We start from the raw sequence: 20,357 nt of genomic DNA on the forward strand, positions 1-20,357 counted from the left end.
TGCTTAATATTGAGGTTAGTTGGGAGCCAGGGGCTGAGCAGTGGAAGGGAATGTTGGAAAAGACAGAGAGCAGCCCTGGAGATGGCAGCTGGAGATGGCAGCTGGGGATCAAAAGTGCCACTGGCAGGGACATGGGGTTTGCTAGAGACTTCCCACTGCTGCAGGTAAGTCACCAGATTTCCAAATGCAAGTGGCAAAGTAGTGGCTGACAAATATTGAGGCTGCTGAATTGAACTTGTTTGTCTCTTCCAGGACATGCACTTGCACAAATTCTTCCACTACTGCCAGCTGGTTCAGGCGGGAGCTAAGGAAGTGCCAGGAGAGCTGGTTAAATATCTAAAGGTGAACAGTTGCCTGCCTGTTGCTGGGCTGCTTTTGTGTTTTTACAGACTGTCAGCAAACACCCAGAACCCTGCCCTGTGGCAACACCCTCTTGCTGGGCCAGTGCATTGTGCACTTACTTTTGCTTTATCCTATCAGATGGGCTAGTATTTAAATGAAATGTTTTTTCATATCCCTACATTCATTTTATCTTGTCAGACGATTTTCTGTGTGCTGCTTCCCTCTGCCTTCCACAAGGGATAAAACAAGCAATCAGCATTGCTCTGCCATGCTCATGGCAAAGCTCTCTCCTGGTGGATTCACACACTCCTCCCTTGCTGCTCTAGGTTTGATTCAGCCCTTTAAACTGTAGCACAGTTCCTTGTTTTCTGGAAGCCCATTCGAAACAGGAGTTTTTTCAGGCTGAAAAAGATACGTGAGATTATCAGCCAGTTGAATTTGAGCAGAGGTGACCTGTGACCTAGACCCAGCTTTTTGGTAATCACTGCAGCATGAGTAAGGGCTTTGGAGCAGGTCCAGGAAGGGCTTCTGCACGGAATATTATTCTTGGCTATTTACTGTGATGTTTCCTTCTATAACTTCCTGGTTTTGAGACTGGTGCTGTAGCAGCAGCTCCACTTTCAGTGGTGGTGATGTGTCACCACAGGTTTACTTAATGTGTGTCAGATAACGTATAAATATGTTAAAAAATAGAAATAATAGCAGATTTTGAAACCCAACACTAAAATCACAGTGGCTTTCTTGTGAGCATTCTGCCAGGTCCCAGTCCTGCCAAGCCCCAGCACCCTCACTGCAGCCTGCAGACAGGGTATGTGCTAACCACAAGTGAGGCATTCTTAACCACCACCACCTCAATAATCTCAGTAATTTAAATAGCTAGATACAGATTTTAAAACCATTCATTAGATTTGCAGGTTTGAAAACTGAAAATGAAACATGCTGTCTTTCCTAGAATCATATCATGAGCTTCAGGCACAAGAGCTCTGTGAGATTGGTGGAGAGTGTGTGCATGAGACAATCTTGACCTTCACCAAGTGCCTTAAACTCTATTTTTGATAGCAAGCTATGCTCTTTGAAATGAAAAGTCTCTCTGAAAGCCATTGGGCAGCAGTTTTTCATGCTCCAAAGGCATTTGTGGAAATGGGACTTCAAAAAACTGGCACAAGTGATGAGAAGATTTAAAAGCAAAACTTCAGCCTTAAATTCTGGGCTTCTCAAATGAAATAATAGCATGTGACCTCTAATTAAGTCATATCTGGCTGGACACATCTGAGAGAAGGATTAATACCTGCCATGTGTGACTTATGTTGCTCCCTGAAGGTTTTCAGCTGGGATCTGTCAGCTGGAAGGAGGCAGCAAGTCCTGCTATGAGTCCAAGTTGCCCTGTCCTCGAGTGGGCTGAAGCATTTCCACACCCTGAAGCCTTTGCTAATGCCTGTCCCATTGCCACAGAAATGTCTGTAAATGTTTAACATCTGCAACATGTTGAACTAAAAGTGTCTGTGTTTTGAACATCTGTTTTAGTGTTTGCACGCGATGGAGATCCAAGTAATGATTCAGTTTCTACCTGTAATTCTTATGCAACTATTTAGAGTCCTCACAAATGTGACACAGGAGGATGAAGTAGCTGTCAACTGCACCATGTGAGTCTTGGGTGAAGCATCCAGTGACAAATGCAAAGCCACAAATGGCAGTGCAAAGCAGGGTCTGGTTTCCCAGTACAGGGTGCTAAGTGACAGCACTGGCTGTCCCCTGCTGCTGTCTTCCCCTGGATCATGTGGATCCAGGCACGGGGGCATCGTGGGGGCTCTTGTCCTGGGAGTGGTGTGAGGAAAAATGTAATACTTTAAAGATACTCTTGGTTTGTTTCTCAAAAGAGAAAGGGTTTGGTGGCTCTGGGAGCTGAGTTATTGTGGTATCTAAAGGCTGCAGAGTGCCCAGGCGTGTCCCAGCTGCAGACAGCAGATGTGGGAGCAATGTCCTGGTCTCATCCTGGCACAGCAGTCCCTGGTGCCTGGATTGCTCCCGGGGCTGGGTGTGGCTGCTGCAGCTCCTGCACTGCAGGAGCTCCAGCCAAAGCCCCTTCCCTGCCTGGCACCAGAGCGACCCCTGGAACAGAGATGTGCTCAAACATGCATCTCCTCCCGTGGTGCTGCCCCAGTGCACAGGGGGTGCTGCATGGCATCCTCCTCTGGGCCGGTACAGAGCGTGCATCATGTCCCAGAAGTGTCCTGCTCCCATGGAACTGGAGGCTGGAGGCTGAGCCCTGGTCCCCAGGGATGTGGTGCCTGTTTCAGTCACAGCCCTGCACTGCATGATGCAGGTCGTGAGAACTTTTCCTTTGTGGAGCTCTTAATTCCATTCTGTGTGAAGCCCCCCAGAGGGCAAGGACGGGGGAACAGGTGACTGCAGGTATCTGTTGGGTGACTGGCTCCCACTTTCATTTCCAGAGATTTTTATCAAAGCTTGGCCTGGTTCTTTCCAGTTGTCAGTAGCTTTCTGTTTAATAATGTGTCTTTTCTCATCGTATTTTCATAGTGGAATTTAAAACCCACTTTATCTGATAAATGGCTTGTAAACTCCTCCTTTGTGGTTTGGCCTGTGGTGTCTGTGACAACATGCAATAGTTTGTTGTTCCCTCTGGCTGGGAGTGGAATGTAAATCCCAAATAGTGGCTGAGGAAACCAGGCTCTTGCTGCCTTGATCGGCTGCCTAGGAGTGAGTCCAGAGGGCTGCGTGTTCTCCAGGGCCTGCCTGACCTTCCCGCACTGTAAGGCAACAGCCCAAAATAACCAGTGCGTGCAAGAGGGAGCATATGATGTCAATAAAGTACAAGCAAAAAAAGGAGGCTTCCAGAATGAATAAATTCTGGGAATGCAAGGAGGTATCAGATTATAACAGCGATGGCCAATGTTCCCTCTCACCTCCTCCTGCAGGGAATCTTGAGTGTTAAGCCAGCTTGTCTGAGCGATTTCTGGGCCAGCACAGAAGTGGAGAAGAGGCTTTGGGCACCTCATCTGAGTGCTTTGAGCAAGGATGGTGCAGGAGCTGTGTGTGGGGGTGCTGGCCTGTAAGAGCTGTCACTCTGCAAATCAGGCCGTGCCAGTAGTGAGGTTTTTGGGGTTGAGCAGGATGGGACACACGTGTTGTCTGCTTCGTCAGGCAGAGGAACTTGCCCTCGTGCTGTGTGCTGAACACAAACCACATTTCTCCCCAGGGTTCTTCTGCACATCGTGTCCAAGTGCCATGAGGAAGGTCTGGACCACTACCTGCGCTCCTTCATAAAGGTCAGTGGTGACACACTGCCCCTGGGCACTCCCTGCTGGCACAGGGAGCAGGCACACCCTGACTCTGCTCTTCTTGCCTCAGTACGTCTTTCGAGCTGAGAAACCAAGTGCCAAGCAGGCGAAGATGACCCATGAGATCCTGGTGCTTTCCATGGCCACCATCTTGAAGCAGTCAGCAGATTTTCTAGCCATCAATAAACTACTCAAGGTGAAGTATTGGCTGTGCTTGGCTGCCAAGGGTAGAGGGGAAGAAAAGGGGGGTCTGGTATAAAGCCCAACACTTACCCCATCTAAACCCACTGCAGGGGCAAAGCTTCCAGGGAAACTCCTTGCATCCACATCCTTGAGGTTCTCCCTTTAAAACAGAGGTGAATTCTTCCAGGGAACCTCTATCTAGGCATGACAGGAGACAGCAAAAGGCTGCTCATTTTGTCAGTTTTACCCGTTTTCCTCAAGCCACACCTGAAGGGTGACTCATGGGAGGCAAACTGAGTTTCTGCCTCTCTGGGCTTTTGCAGGGCTTGCACCCCAAACTCTGCTGGTTCTTGGCAGGGTGCACTGGGGCTAAATCTATTCCTACCCTGAGACTGGCAGGACATCTCTGGGTAGCAAAGGCATCTATTCCAAGCCAACTGTGCAAGCACAGCTGTGCTTGCAAAAAGCCATTTGGATGTGCTTCCCCTCCCACATAGGTGCTTCCCCACAGAATCAGGGAATATCAGTTGTGTTCAGTCTGAGAGATGTAATAGTATTCTTTGTTCATTCTAGTACTCGTGGTTTTTCTTTGAAGCACTGGCAAAGTCCATGGCAATGTACTTACTGGAAGAAAACAAAATCAAGGTAAAAATTAATTTGGTCAATGCTGCAGTACAGAACGATCACAAACTCCTCCAAAAGCTTTTCTGAAAAGCTATCTGACTCTATTTAAAAAAAAACAAACCTGCCAAGCTGAACAGCTTGACTTTCTTTTCACTTTACTTTTCCTTTTTCTCCCCTTTCACTCAGGGCAGAAAAAATTAAGGTTTTTTTTTTTTTTTTAATGTAAAATTTTGTTTTAAACATGTGAAAATACAATTACAGTTGTAATTTAAAAATCCCAGAAGTCCTTATGGCTTGTGCAGCCTCCTTTTCTGTTACTATGTACTGCAGTTGCAGCCAATACTTTCTTTGGTCACCGTTTTATTGGGAAGCAACAAAAACAAATGCTAAAGAGCTCGTGCCTGTGCTCAGTTGTCCCCAGCTGCTGGCTTGCAGCACTGAGCAGGGATGTGCTCCTGGTTTCAGCTGCCCAGAGGCCAGAGGTTCCCTGAGTCCTACCAGCACGCCCTGCACTCCCTGCTGCTTGCCATCATTCCTCATGTGACCATCCGCTATAATGAGATCCCTGAAGAGTCCAGGAATGTCAACTTCAGCTTGGCTAACTTCCTGAAGGTCAGCAGGTTCTTTCCTTCTCCCAGGATTTTATCAGGAGAAAAAAAAAAAAAAGACTATGAGAAATATGAAATATGAAATATGAAATATGGAGCAAGCGAACAAATGTGGTTTTAATTTATGTTGTCTTTGGTTTTTTTCAGTTGTAAAAACTCAAGGGGATAAACTTTCCTAGGAAAGAAACCCTCTCTTTCCAAAGAGGGGGTAACTCTGTGGGTTACTGAGGGTTTTCAGGCATACCTAGCAACTGTTTGGAACCTGAAATATGTATACTCTCGTTTTAAATATTTCCGTTGTCCACTGGAGACTTAAGTAAGATCATCCAAATGATTTCAGAGAAACGGGATCATGAATGTTTTGGAAAGTCAGCAGCAGCCCAGAGGATGAAATCTGGCTGCTGGCAGGACAGTAGTATGGAGAGGATTTAGGATGATTGCTTTTATTTTTAATGATTGGTCACATATTGCTATTTTTTCTCTAGCGTTGTTTGACCTTTATGGACAGAGGATTTGTTTTTAACTTGATAAATGATTATATTTCTGGATTCAGCCCAAAAGACCCTAAGGTAAGCAGTAGGTTTCTTGAAAAGCTGTTTGCAACTGTACATATCTACATCAGACAAAGCTTTGTAGTGATTATTTTATACAACTCTTGGAGGCCTTTTAGACTCTGTTACTGCAGAGTCTTTTAGAGGCAGAGACCTCTTTGTCTGGGCCAAGAGCCTGTACCCAGGCTGTTCTTTAAACAGAACATCTGTACCCAGATGTTCTTTAAAGTAATGTAAAGAGTCAGAATGAAAGGAAAGAGTGGTTAATAGCCTGGGTTAAAAAGACAAGTCTCAAGTGACACCCATATGCATTGACACTTTGGGAGAGCAACACAGGAATTTGCCAGTTGTTAGTGAGTTTCACCAGATGCTATTTATTAGATTTTTCAATCCTTGTGCAACAAGTACATTGAACTGGAAGAAAATGGGTCAGACTGAAAATATAGTTTGTGTTTGTCTTTTTTTACCTCAGCTGCTGGTTGAATACAAGTTTGAATTTCTTCAAACTATTTGCAATCATGAGCACTACATTCCTCTGAATTTACCAATGACATTTTCCAAACCCAAGCTGCAAAGAGTTCAAGGTATGTTCTTTCTTAAGAGATTGGCTAAAGAGCTGTAATTTTTTATTCCTGATGCCTTCTGACTGTATGAACTTCGGTTTGATGTCAAGGAAATGCATGTCCTGATTAGGACATTAACCTCAGGACAAGATGCTTTTCTGTCAGGTTTATGTCATTTTGTTCCAGAATGGTATGCAGGCAGTCTTTTTACTATTTTCTATATTTAAGTCCACACGGGACTAGCAATATCTGGAAGAGACTGCCTGTGTTTCAGTAAATAGGCAAATTGTGCAGTGCAATCCTTTGTTCTCAGGGGTGTCAGCCTCCCCTGAAGTGGATGGATTGGTGGCTCCTGAGGGAATGGGGATGCAGGTGAACTCACTGCCCTGCTGCCAGCTCTCCTTGTGGCCACCAGAAGGGGATCTAGGCTACCTTCTGCATTGACACTGAACAAAGCACAGCAGTGCACAGTGTGTTCAGCTTGTTCTCACACCTGCAGGCAGCCAGCAGATTTTGGGGCTGTGCCAATCCCTGGTGCCTACCAAGGATATTTGTGCTGTGGCACCCCCACACATCCACAGTGCCTTCACTGTCACACTGTCACTGTCACACCGTGTTCTCTCTGGTCCTGAAGCTGCTCAGCACGGGTGGCAGGGGCTTACAAGGGGCTGAGCTGAGGCTGTGTGCAGCTGTGGGTGGTGGAGCTCTGGCACTGCTGGCAGTGCAGCCTCTGCCAGCCCCCAGCCGTGCCCCAGGCTGAGCTGCTTCTCCCTGGGTCCTACTGGCTCGTCTGTGCTACATAAATGCAGATTTATGTAATAAAGTTTGCCAGGTTTTGATGCCAATGGCCTGGCCAGTACAAGTACAGGAGAGGAGAGTGAGGTTTGGGATTCCCCATGTAAAAGCCCCGTGGATTTATGATTGTATGATTGATTTTGGTGGAGGAAAGGGGATGTTTGGTTGTGCCTCAGGGTGAAGCCATACAAATCCCAAAGTGGTTCCACACATATACAGGTGACAGAAGCAGCAGTAAATTAAATATCCCTTATTTTGGGAAATATCTGATCCCTCAGGGCTTTCTGGACCAGCTGCTAATCTCTTACATCAGTTTGGCTACTTGCCTGGCATTATTTAACAAAGAGTATTGCTAGAAACAGCCAAGAAAAACACACCCAAGGTCCTCCCTGGTGCTTGTTAGTGGCATGGTAACATAAGGATGCTCTTTCTTGGTTAACATTCACCTTTGCATTTGTGATGGTTAAATTGAAAAGCCGTGAGTGCAGCTCATCTTCTCTGCTGTGTTTTATTGTGACTGGACCTACCAGCTGAGGTTCACATAGAGCTCATGGCAGTAGAGCAGCCCAGGCTCAGGTAGCAGAGGTGTCTTTGCAGGTGTGCCCGAGCCCTGCCTGCCGTGGTAGAGCCATGTGGGGATGCTCCTTCACTGCAGACTTGTCTGGCTTTATGGACAGACCCTGCTGGGGTGTCTGACCTGTTCATCAGCCTGTCTGGGTGCAGAGAGGGGATGCCCAAACCCCTACTGCTCTGTTTCTAGGAAAAGAAGGAATAGCCCTCAGGGAGGTGGATAGAGAGAGTTTGTGCAGCTTCAGCCAGTGCAGATGGGCAGCTCACATCCTGCTGAGTGCAATGTTGCATCTTGGAACTCTGAAACCTCTCAGCTCGTGCAGGGCTGGTTGTTGGTCTGTCCCTGCTGCCTCAGGGGGACATCAGCCAGAGCAAGCCCCAAGCTCGGCCTCATGGCCAGCAGCACACAATTAGTTTGGCAATGTTGTGATGGCAAAGAATCCAAGGGATTGGCAGAAGCTGGGAGTTAAGCAAAGGCCTCACAAATAATATTAAAACATGACATATTGTCCTGTTGCTGCAAGATTTTGAGCATTACTTGTTCCTGTTTATTTTGGCTGTCTTTTTATTTGTCTCCTTTCTTTTTACATATAATTAGAATTTTTTTCATTTGCTGTGGAACATTTCACTTCAGTAGGTAGGTCCAACTGGAATGATCAAATCCTCTAATGTCAAATTAAGTATGCACTTTCCAATCAATTAGTTTGCATTCAACTAATGTAATAACCATGATGTGTGACAATTAGGCATTTGCTAACATGACTAACAATGAAAGCTAGGTAATATTCCAGACTGCTTTTTCTTTCCTCTGAATCAGAGTTTCACAAGCCACTTTTGAATCAATTAATTAAAAAATATCTTTCGTAGCCACAGAGCTGCTGGAACCCTTTGGCTGGGATTTTCAAAGCTGAATGCACCCTGCCTTACCACAGAAGAACTTTCATACCTCTGGGGTTTTGAAAAAAAAAAAGTCTGAGCTGAGCAAATGACATTTGTATCTTTTGGGGGAAGAACACAGAGCTTTGGGGCTATCCCTGTGGTGGCTCTAATTTGGTAAATGTCCTGGCAGGGATAATGGTGTCAGGACAAGGCTGTTCACAGCAGCCCCAGTGCACATGCACCACAGTCAGTGTGTCTGTCACTTCCCTGCTGCTCTGTCCAGGCACCTCTGCAGAAGAGATGCCTTATCCTGGTGGCAGCCTCTGCTTTGATCACAGTGTCTGCCTCAGTCTGTGTGAGATGCAGGGTACAAGGTAAGGTAAGCAAGGTGGTGAGGTACTGAGCTGGCTTTCTCTTGGCAGTCAGTGCAGCTTCTGAGGAGCTGTGCTCAACATCTGCTTCTGGCAAGCAGCAGCCTGGAGCCCTGGCCTGGCTCCCTGGCCCGTGCAGCTGCCCAGCTGTGCAGACTGGGATGCAGCACTGGTCACTTGGCACCACGTCCTCATGTGCATCCCTCATGCCAGCAGCACTTTATGCTTTTGCTCTGCTCTCTGACCTCGAGAGAAGGAACACAGGTTTGTGGAGGATGTGGAATGAGCTGCAGAGCAGCACTGCTTGGGTTGGGTGGCCAGGTAACCCCACCATTTCCACTGGCCATTCCCTCACAGCTGCTTGGTGAAGGTTGATATCCCTGCTGCCTGTGTGGTTTGGGGTTTTACAGGACAAACCCCAGTCAGGAGCAGAGCATCCCCAGGCAGTAAGCTGGGCTGTCTTTCCCCATTTCAGCCATCTCTGACTTGATGCAGAGATGCAGATGCAGAGCATCACATTGCAGAAATCCTTCCTTGAGGTGCTGCTGAAACAGTGAGGGCTGAAATTAATGAACAGCCTGAACTGGAAGGCACCAAATTCTTTCATAGGACTTAGTTCACTGGTGCAGAAAATTGTATGGTCAGTTCAGCTTTATTCAAAGATGAGTGCACTGTAGGAGAGTGGTGAGCACTGTTCAAGGGCTTTGTGGCTTACATGACTGTTATGTCTTGCTCTGAACAGACTCTTGGAACATTTCCCTTAACCATTGCCTTGTTGTTTCTTTCAGATACAAATCTTGAGTACAGTTTAACTGATGAGTATTGCAGGCATCACTTCCTCGTGGGGATGCTTCTTAGAGAAGCCTCTGTTGCCTTGCAGGACAATTATGATATCAGATATACGGCCATCTCAGTCTTAAAAAATCTCTTGATCAAGCATGCCTTTGACAACAGATACCAACACAAGGTCAGTCCTGTTTTGTTGGCTTTTTAACTTAATGTTGTTGAATTTTATGAAAAAAAAAATCGCATAGCAGTTTTAGATATTGCATGGTGCACCAAGGGTATTCTGATTGCTTTTTAGGGAACCATTGTAAATAAGTGATAGTTCTGAGATAACAATAATAGCTCAGAAACCACCTAGGAAATAGCTGCAGCCCTCTTACTCATGCTGAGTATTTAGCTAATTAAGCCCTCAACCATTAAGGAATTTAAGAGAGTCATTAGCCAAGAGTTGTTCAACAAAATTAGGATGTCAGTGATGTTCTGGTCTTGGGCCTAAATTCATATCCTGTATTAATATGCTATAATCAGGAAACAGAACTGATCTCTGTTACAAGTCAGCTGCCTCTTTTACTAATTAGTGACTCAGTGGGGAGGATCTTGATTCTCATGAGGTGCTGGATTTCCTCTGGGTGGACCTAAGTTTTCTTTGGTCAGAGGCTCAGCTCATGATAATGCTGAAAGAGGCTGGAAATGGGTTTGTTTATCTTGGTGCTGCTCCCTGCTGACCCATATGCCCAGCTGTCTGTGCAGATAGCACACATAGATACCTGTCCTTGCTCTAACCTGAAGACATGCTTCTGTTTCGAGTTTTGGTCCTCACATTGCTCCCAGTGTGCTGCATTCCTGAGTGTTACCTGGGAAGAGGAGTGCCCCAAATGTGCCAGGGGCTCTCATGGGCCCAGAGCCAGCTCCTCTTCCCTCCTTCTCTCCTGTGTGAAGGCCCAAGCTGGAGGTGGGGTTGCTTTTCTCTGCAGTGAGGATCCATGATTGACTCAGGAGCTGTTTGCTCCCTCAGTGTGCAGCACTCCCCTGACTCCTCAGGAACTCCCCGTGTCTTACTGCTGTCCCACGGGGTGTTTGTGTATGTGTTGTGCTCAAAGCAGTGTGACCAGGAAATGCCTGGAGCCAGGGCAGGATACTCATCTGGTGTCCAGACACTCCAAAGCAAAAAAATCACATCTCAGGCAGGACAGGCTGAGCATGTGTTGGCACAGCCTTGCTCCAGCCAAGGAGACCCTGGCCCCATCAATGGCTGAGAGAAGGTTTTGTCAATCCATGAGTGTTTTCAAGATTTCTTTTATATTTTGTCATACTGAGTCAGAAGAAAAATTTGGATTTCTTTATTATTTAAAAGGTTCTACTCAATTTGCAAGCCTTAAATTTTTTTTTAACCTTTCAGACAAATCCAGAATGATGTATGTTTAACAAAAATATTTGGATGTTAAAGAGTCCTCCATTTAGAAAATGTCAATCCAGTAATTTTTAATCTGTACCAGTTATAATCCAAATTAATCTGTTCCTACAAACTGTTTTCACTAGGAGCATTTGCTATGGAGAATTTCTGACTGGAAGCAGTATCCAGCACCAGGCATGGAGCAAATGTTTCTGTTGCACTGCTCCTGGGTGTTGCACTTAAAAATCAAACTATGCAAGTCAAGTGCCAGTTAAAGAGTTAGGAAATCCAGGACTTAGTTTATCACACATCCTGTATGACTGGGAATGTTATTTAGCCTCCAAAACCCCCGAGTGCCCCAAGCTTGTTGCTAGAAGAGTGACACTTCCCTGGCACCTCTAGAAGTAGAGATGAGAAGCCAAACCAGCTCATGTTCTCAAACACCACATGCAGTGTGTAAATACAGACATATATATGTGTTTTGGCTCAAGACTTCCCCTTTTTTCACTCCTTTGGAAACCTGACTGAGATTTTTTCTCTTTTTCAGAACCAGCAGGCAAAGATTGCCCAGCTGTACCTGCCGCTCTTCGGGGTGCTCCTGGAGAACCTGCAGCGCGTGGCCGGCCACGAGGCTCTGAGCTCCTGCCCTGCCTCCAGCCCTGTGAGTAACTGGGATGCCTCCGTGTCTGACACGTGTTTGGACAGTGAGAGCAGTGCTGTGAGGGGAGCTGAGTCCCTCCAAGTGCAATGAGCTTGAGCTGGACTGGGGCTGGGACTCCAGCAGCTGTTCTGGGGAGTTGCCTCTCTTCCCCTGAGTTGTGCGTGTGGCTCCCAAATGGCTTCAGGCTTTGCTCCTTGGTGGGGCAAAAGAACAACAAATAGGACATCTGAGAAAAACAATTCAAAACTTCAACTCAGAAGATGAAAAACAAAAAGGAAAATAGTACTATGACTTACTTTAATATGTTCTGCTATTCTTTGTACTCCTCCCCAAGTCCTTTGTCTCCTTGTTATAGAAGTAAGGAAATTTCTGTTTTCATCCGTGTTGTTTTTAAAACCTGCTCTAATTTGCCATTTTGTATTGCGTTGTTCCTTTCTGTAAGAGAATAGGTGTTATCTTTTATTGGTCACAGAACCTTATATTGCTTTACAGGCATCCAGGGATGAATTCATATGCAGTTTTCCATCCCCCTCAAGCAGATCCAGCCTGATTGCAGACAAAGACCCAGGTAAATTAATTTTTCTAAATTCTAGATATCCCATTTATTTTTAACATAGGTATTACCAGCCTGAAGCACCCAAAACCCATTTCCCAAAATCTGAAACAGTCATCTCCTAAAAGACCTCACAGACTCTGCATGGTTTTCCCCAGATGTGGTGTCACCCTAACTGTTCTTTCCAGACTTTTCCAGCTTTTGACATGGGGCTTTGGCAAGCCCCATCTGTGCTGCCTGTGCTGTGCTGACAAGTGCAAAGGGCTTAATTGTGGGGTCTGGGTTTTTTTCAGCCTGTGGAGCAGCCCTTCCAAATGGCCACGCCATAAAGCGAGAGGACTCCAAAGGATCCCTGAACTCGGAGGGGGCCACCAGTTCCCCGGATCAGAGTGAAAATGTAATGTACCAGGGGTGGGGAAGAGCACACAGCCTGCAGGCTGTGTTAAATAATGGGGAGGGAAAAGGAGCTTCTTGTGGTGACATTCTCCAAAGCCAGCTTATAGATATCTGTGGAAACAAACAGATTGATGTTTTACAAAGGACAGAGTCATGGGTCTGGTATGCTTTCCCTCTTCAAACATCGCTGAGCCAAAAATAGAATTGTTGACAAATTACTTGTTGAAGATGAAAGGCAAAATCTGTGGGGAAAATCTCTGCTCCTATGGTGCATTTATCCATACTCAGATGTGGTCCCTGTGTGTCCCTGAGCCTGGCTGGACCTCAGTGCCTGGTGCTGGGAATTGGTTTCCAAATGTCCATGAAGCAAAACACTGTGGTGTGAGATTCGCAGTGACCACTGTTTTAAGATAAAATGTTTGCAGGAAAACCAGCCCAGGTGAATAACCACAGGCCCAAACTTGCAGAAGGTGACTGTGGCCATGCCACAAAGACCTCTGACCCCACTATTCAGACAGGGGGGTATTCAGTACTTTCCTCCTTGACTGATTACTCACATGGAAATCAGGTATTTGTGCAAACCAGTCCCTGGTTTTCCTCAAGGCACTTTCCAGATGTCTTGGGTTGGCATGAATCATTGATGCATCTTCAAAAACTTTGGCCCTTGCAACAAGCAAGGCAAAGATTATCTGGGCTCATGGCTGTGTCCTGACATGCTTAGAAGAGGTGGGGCCTTGCAAGCTGTCCTCCATAAATCACAGAGCTCTGGGACCGAGTACAGCCAAACACTTGACTCTCCAGCAAAGCCCTGAGCATGTACTGATGGGGCTGCAGAAAGTGGTGTTGCTTCCAGCTCAGCTCTTCCCCCATGGCCAGACATCCTTCTCTTGAATGCACTTGAATGTATTTCAGAGTTGTTGAAAGCAATCTTTCTGTTAGGGAATGCAATATCCACAAGACTATGTAAAAGCAATGCCACGTGGAGGAGCACAGCTTCAACACTGCTCTGCAGAGGCTGACACTTTGCTCATTGCCCTGTTCCCCTGGAGTGAGCTGTGTGCTGACTTGATAGTTTGGCATGGTCAGTAGCAAATCTCTGGCCATAGCACCATGTCTCCAGCTCTAAAATGGTTGTTTATTTCTGCTTTATTATGACTCACATCCACAGCTTATCCCAGAATAAACAGAAAATAAGGTCTGTGGATCCCTCTCCAAACATGTGAGGCAAAGCTTTAGGAGAAGCCTAGGGCTTTATCATATCCATTTATCAAAGGATACAGCTCAGGCAAGCACAGAGAATGCAAAATAAAATTGGTATCACTTTAGAAATCATGCTTCCCACCACACAGTGCCCAAGCCCTTCCCAAATAAATTGACTCATCAGCAAAATTTCATTCTGTTTTGCCTGAGTCACTAAGTAGGAGGAAAATCGAAACACTTCCAAAAATCACGGGGAGGAAAAAGTTCTTAACATGAAATATTCTCCTTTTTTAATAACTGAAATTTTGTTTTCAAGTGTATGTCTTTAACAGAAAATCAGATTTTTGCTTTAAATGATGACAGCCAGTGATTTATTTTTTTTTACAAGAACTGACTTTAAAAAATGTTCAGGAGCTTAGATGCTGCAAAGAGTGGAGGAAATAAAGCAGGCTGCTTTGTGTTTTGCTGGATAAGCTGTCATTCACTGCCCAGACATTTTTTCTCTGAGCAGAGAAGTGTTTGGTGATGTACCCAGGATTTCCAAACTGCTCATGACTGGATGAGATTTTCCAAGGCATGGTGCTGTGGGGTGCACATGTGGGGGGGATGCCAGCACACCAGGTTTGCAGTGCCCATGCTGCACAGCCCCTGGTGCATAGCCCAGGAGCCCAGGCTCTCCCTGGGGCTGTCAGTATCACCCCTGTGTCCCCACAGATCCGCAGGAGCTCCATGAGGAGCAGCGTGTCCCACTGCAGCCGGCTGGACCAGTTTGAGATCCGGACACTTCTGATGTGCTACCTGTACATTGTGAAGATGATCTCTGAAGGTTGGTGCCTCCTGCTCACTGGAGGCAGCCAGAAAGACAAGGGACCATCAGTTTTGGTCTGTAAGGTCCCCCCTTTGAGTTTTTTAAAATCTCAGTGCACTGTTCTTCATTTTCTTTCAGATACTCTTTTAGCTTACTGGAACAAATTCTCCCCCCAGGAGCTGATCAATGTCCTTGTGCTTCTGGAGTGAGTATCTTGAGGCTGCTGTTCAAACCCTGCACCTTTGTGTGGTCAGAATGGCTAAGGAGGGGACCACAGTGCCTGCACCGTCCTGTGCAGCACTCTGGGTGTCTGGCCAGGTTGGAATGACATGCTCTTCCTCTCTCTGAGGAGAAGCAAGTGTGTATTGAGGAAGCATGGTGTAGTGGCAGTGCCCCGTGCTCTGTCTGGGATGTGTATCACCACCTGTGGGCTCAGCTTCCCCTGTCGCTGTCACAGCCTCCACTTTGCAGCAAATCTGGGGGGGCAGATGGGTGAGATGAGGGATGTGCCACAGAATTTTGAAACCAAGAGTGTGAGGTGAAGTGACTTGTAAATACAGACCCAAACCCTTGTGCACAGAGAAGTGTGTCTGCAGGCAAGAACAGGGCAAGTTTTGAATGTTCTGGATCGTTCCTGATCTGCAGGATCTGTAACAGATACATATTTCATTTTCTTCCTAGGGTGTGTTTATTTCACTTCAGATACGTGGGGAAGAGAAATATTGCCAGGTACTGCATCCTTCCCTCTGGTGCTGGGGTGTGGGGATCATCCCTGTGCTCCCTGCCCCGGCAGAGTGGGGAGGGCTCATGCACACCCAGGCTGGGCAACCCCCAGTGGGTCAGGGGCTCTGCTCAGCACCGTGCCCTGAGCAGGGACCCCTCAGCTCAGCTCCCTGCCCCTTCCCTCCCCTGCAGCTCCTGCATGCGACCCCCAGGCTCAGGCCAGCGCAGGTTGGCAGTGTCCCCCCCAGCCAGCTGCAGGTGAGATGAGTCCCAGCTGCATCCCTGCTTCCTGAGCAGCATCCCTGCTCTGCTCTCAGCCCTAGGGCCTCCTGGAGCAGCGAGGTCGGCGTCGTGTGGCCAGTCCCACTGGGATTGTCCCAGACTGCTGTGTTGGAGGGAAGAGGTCTCCATCCTGGTGCCTCGTGTAATCCTGTAGTGGTGTGGCTGCTGCTGCTGCCCAAACCGTGTGTGTGCTCCCCTTGCAGGGTGCAGGATGCGTGGCTGTCCAAGCACACGGCAGCAGAGAGGAAATCCCAGACCATGCCGGCGCTGCGCAGCAGGGCTGGGGCGCGGCTGCAGCACCTGGGCAGCCTGGAGAGCTCCTTCACCCTCAACCACAGTGAGTGCTCAGGGCAGGGCCAGGGCCTGTCAGCCTGCTCCAGACTGCCTGGAGCTGAACTAGGGCCACAGCTGTGCTCACTTGGCCACCACGGCCCCGTGCCCAGAGTGGGTCACACCCCAGGAACAGGAGGTGTGATGTGGCTCGAGCTCTGTGGACAGACACTTGAGAGAGCTAGGAAAATTACAGCCTGGAAGATCTTCTATGGCTCCATGGCCTTTTGGCTGTCAGATCGTGTTTGAAGAAGGCAAGGAGGAGGGGGAGGTCTTTTGCATGGGATAAAAAGGATTCATTAGTTTGGGGAATCCACGGGGCAAAAGACAAAAACAAGCAGCAAAGACAAGCAACAATTTAAATATGGCAGAGGATCAAGGGGAAGGTACAAATTCTTAGCAAATTGGAGGAATTCTTGGGAGGGATAAAGGGTAGGGTTTACAAAGGCATTGTCCAGTGAGAGAGGTAGGGGGGAAACCTGGATCACATGGACTAATGAGACCTGGCGTTTAGGGGATTTCCAAAGAGGAATTCCAAGCAGGAGGCTGGCACAAAGCAGGATTGACAGATTGTTTAGGATAGATTGACAAGGTGGGTGGGAGGGTATAATTTTGTACTAAACCATTAGCTCAGGCAGTAACAGAACATACCATTAACAAGAAACACACTGCAACATGGAGCCGTTTTCCACTTGCTGCTGGCTGCTTCAGGTTACTCAGATTCTGTGGAATTGCAGTGCTCACCAGGCCTTCCTGCAAAATTCCTACATGGATGAGGGTGGCATTTAAGCCAGCCCCTTAAAAATCCCCCCTTGGACTTAGCACTTCCTGCTCTTGCCTGTCTTGGCTCACCTCCTTGGCTGAGTGTGTGTGCAGGTTTGGGTGGAGAACAAGGCAAGCAGAACTGCACAGCACAGAAACTGTGCTGGGATCTGCTCTCAGCCTCTCTGTGTGAGTGTGTTTTGTTTCATTGAAGCACTTTGCCATTTCCCCTCTCTGGAGACAACTTGGACACCTCATGCTCTGTCTGGCTTTAAAGACAATGATATTAAGGGATGGTACAGATACTGTTTTTCTGGTGTGGCATCAGGCTGAGGCAGCTTATCTGAATGGAGTTGGCAAATTCAGCATCTTGCTGTTCTTGCATCATCTCCCAAACGCAGTGAAGTGCAAGGGGAGAATCTTATCTATATCAGCACTTAGATGTTTTTGGTAGCTGGAGTGTTGAACACTGTTTCCTCCTGATTTTCTGTCTGTCCACAGATGCAAGCACCTCAGAAGCAGATATTGTGCACCAGGCATTACTGGAGGGCAATATTGCCACTGAAGTGTGCCTGACAGTCCTGGACACCATCTCTTTTTTCACTCAGAGTTTCAAGGTCAGCACTGAAATCAAAAATGTTGTAGAAAAATGTGCTGTGTTTTTATATGTATGTGGATTTTGTTTCTCCTAGAGTGGAAGAATATGGAAGGCTTTACAATAGCAAATCATTTGCAGCTATTTTATTTTCCAAAACACTGAGTGTTTCACAGGGTCTCAGTTATCCCCTTACACAATCTTGCCATTTCTTCAAAACTGCAAGGCCAGAGAAAATCATATTGATGTTATGCCGTGACTATAGGTATTACAAAAATAGAAAAAGAGGAAATGTATATCATGTAGAAAGGAGGGACTAGAGGAAAGGGAAATTAATGTCCAGCATTTTTAGAACAGTCACTCTTTTGTACCCCAATTACCTAGAAGCAAGGCCCGGATTTCTTTGAATCACTGTACATTAATATCTCTGGGGCTGAGGCACTCCAGCTGTGGTTACCAGTGCAGACAGGACCAGGACCATGGGTAGAAGTCTTCTGTTCCATATTGGGATTCATGATTTTGGCAGTCACTGCCATCTACAAAAACCAAGGCCTCTGTGATGAAGAGAGCCCTAGGAGGGCAGTGAAATACTGCTCCAGAAATGTTCTTCCTGAAGTGTAGTCACAGGAATCCTGCAGGTAGCAGCGTGTCTTGCACAGTGTCACAAGAACAGCTCTGGATTTCAGTGCAAGCCCAGTGAAGATTTCCTTTTCAGATGGAGATGAAGAGAAAGGTATTCACAGCCTCTGCTTCCATTGCAGAGCCAAAAAAGCCATCCTGGTGCAGATGTTAAATTACTCCTTAGATGTTTGGTAACAGCAAAAGGATTTCAATGTAACACTTAAAACTTGCTTGACTTTCTCAACTGCCTCTTTTGGAACATTTCTGAGCCACAAAACAACGTGATTTTCAAACCACAGGATAGACTGGATTCCCTTCCCCTTTAGTGGGCTTCAGCTTCGCTTTTATGGTCACAGCACACACGAGTGGGTCCTGTGCTGCAGCAGCTGGGCTGATGCTGTTCCACTGCCACTGCCACAGGAAATGAGCTCGGTGTGAAAGTCTGCACAAGGCCTGTGCAAGGGGTCAAAGTCTGAGCCAGCCCAAGGATTGTGAGGACTGGCAGTGGGATGGGGGCTGTTGATTTCCTATCAGTATGAGATATCCACATCCTTGTGTCATGCCCAAACTTCTTGCACAGCCCTGTGGGGATGGCAGTGGGCACAACCCACCTGGTCTGACACCAAACTGTAACAATAATCCCCAAGTAATTCCATTTTACCATATCCCCACAAGGTGCAAACTGGCAAAACTCTGCAGGAAACAAGGGAAGTGAAATGACTAACTACAGCTACAAATCTATCCAGTGAAAAAATGGGTCTTTTTTTCCTTCCCTCTCTTTTGAGATGCAAACAAAACAATTTTCAAAACAAATAAAAAGAAATGGAAAAAAAACAGTGTGATAGTTACAGTGGTAACAGCATGTTTTATTTAAAATCACTAGGCAACCAGTGAAAGTTGTACGGAGTATTGACTTAGGTTTTGGAATTAGTGATATGAAGGTGATAAAATATTTTCGTTTTTTTTCTCTGCTACAAAAATAGCCTCTGCTAACTACTGTAAGTTTTTAGTGATTGTCATATTTATTGGTTATATTTTTACTGGAGGCCCTGTTGCTTATCTGGCTTAAGAATTAATGTGCTTAATTATGCAGAATTATCTGTCATTTCCAGCTTCAGGCACAACATTTCTGCAAAGTAAATTCTCCTGTTGCTTTCCAGACTCAGCTTTTAAGCAACGATGGCCACAATCCACTTATGAAGAAAGTTTTTGATATTCATCTGGCTTTTCTCAAGAATGGACAGTCAGAAGCAGCCCTTAAGCACGTGTTTGCCTCTCTGAGAGCTTTCATTAGCAAGGTAGGTAATACATGACAAGGGTGTGGGAGAGCTGATAAGAGAGGCCAGTATGGTTAAACTGATATTTTGGAGATGTATTTTAGAAAACAGCTTCAGAGATTTAAAAAACAGCCCGGGTTAAGTTCTCAAATTATTTGTTGGGGTCAGGAAGCAAAAGGAGAAATCATGAGGAATTCCCTCACTTGCCTTGGTCACAAAGATTAGTGTCTGCTTGACCAGCAGCTGGTGCTTGAATCTTTGCCCCAAACTGCCAGTGCTGCTCCCAGTGCTACTGCTTGAATAATGCATGCACTGACAAGCAACTGCTCACCCACTGCCTGGGAGAGATGACAGTTCTTGCTGAACCTTGTTCTGTGCTCTCAGAGCCCTGGCAGGTGGGGAGGCAGTGTAATGCCCCAAGCTCAAGCAGTGACAAAGCCATAGCTGACCACAAAAGAGCAGTGACTGATGCTACTGGTTGACACTGCTCTTTGTGCTTGTCAAAACCTGCCACTGCTCTTAAACCTCATGTACATGCAAACACCATTCCTCTCAAGCTGTGCAGTTATCATAAATACAAAAATAATTAAAACATCTCAAATCCCTTGAGAGCAACACTTCAATTAATAAGGAAAATCCATGTGGCAGATTGCAGCCAGGCAGGGCACAGTGTCTGAGTGGTAAGCAGCAAAGAGTAACTTCCAAAGGAGCTTTTGCACTAGCCACTGAGCAAAGTCTGATTAAAGAGATTGCTTAACTGTTTTTCAAAGATAGAGAAAGTTTGTGCTTTGTACGTTTTGCTGTAGCCCCACAGCAAAGCTAAGAGTTAGTATAAGACCAGGGCTGGATTTTGGCTTGTGCTAAGCAAACACACGAGCAGCAGAAATGCAGAGTCTTGCTGGCTCCCTGTCTGCTCCAGTCAGCGTGGTCTCCTACAAGGTGTTTTTCCATGTGGCTTCTTAAAGATTGGCAACTGCCAATTGGCAGATTGGCAACTGGCCAGGGCAGGAATCACTCAGTTTTTCTGCAGGGCTCAGTGCATGTTTATTGCTCTGCCTTTCTTTGGAGTTTTCTGCTTGCCTGTGATTTTCTTAGCCTCGAGATCCATCCTGCTGCGGATTTGCACACACCCCACTCTTCCCCAAAAGTTTGTTTAGCCAGAAATAGATGTTTTGTGCCTATAGC

General features: G+C 46.5%; 1 protein-coding gene across 4 annotated transcripts in view; it reads left to right on the plus strand.

The window, feature by feature from the left end:
• The window catches only part of DOCK11 (dedicator of cytokinesis 11), a 78,227-nt gene that overhangs the window by 38,278 nt on the left and 19,592 nt on the right, over positions 1-20,357 (plus strand). For all 4 annotated transcript variants that reach the window (XM_088173177.1, XM_014887105.2, XM_088173178.1 and 1 more), the window contains exons 23-40: positions 253-342; positions 1,867-1,985; positions 3,560-3,629; positions 3,712-3,837; positions 4,398-4,469; positions 4,914-5,060; positions 5,542-5,625; positions 6,080-6,191; positions 9,574-9,752; positions 11,512-11,625; positions 12,118-12,193; positions 12,472-12,575; positions 14,489-14,600; positions 14,721-14,787; positions 15,264-15,311; positions 15,791-15,924; positions 17,181-17,296; positions 19,056-19,193. In XM_088173177.1, the coding sequence (XP_088029303.1) occupies positions 253-342; positions 1,867-1,985; positions 3,560-3,629; positions 3,712-3,837; positions 4,398-4,469; positions 4,914-5,060; positions 5,542-5,625; positions 6,080-6,191; positions 9,574-9,752; positions 11,512-11,625; positions 12,118-12,193; positions 12,472-12,575; positions 14,489-14,600; positions 14,721-14,787; positions 15,264-15,311; positions 15,791-15,924; positions 17,181-17,296; positions 19,056-19,193 (1,908 nt within the window). The remainder of the gene's footprint in view (positions 1-252; positions 343-1,866; positions 1,986-3,559; positions 3,630-3,711; positions 3,838-4,397; positions 4,470-4,913; positions 5,061-5,541; positions 5,626-6,079; positions 6,192-9,573; positions 9,753-11,511; positions 11,626-12,117; positions 12,194-12,471; positions 12,576-14,488; positions 14,601-14,720; positions 14,788-15,263; positions 15,312-15,790; positions 15,925-17,180; positions 17,297-19,055; positions 19,194-20,357) is intronic.

This window comes from Sturnus vulgaris, chromosome 14 (genome assembly GCF_052056855.1).
Source record: "Sturnus vulgaris isolate bStuVul1 chromosome 14, bStuVul1.hap1, whole genome shotgun sequence".
Lineage (NCBI taxonomy): Eukaryota > Metazoa > Chordata > Aves > Passeriformes > Sturnidae > Sturnus > Sturnus vulgaris.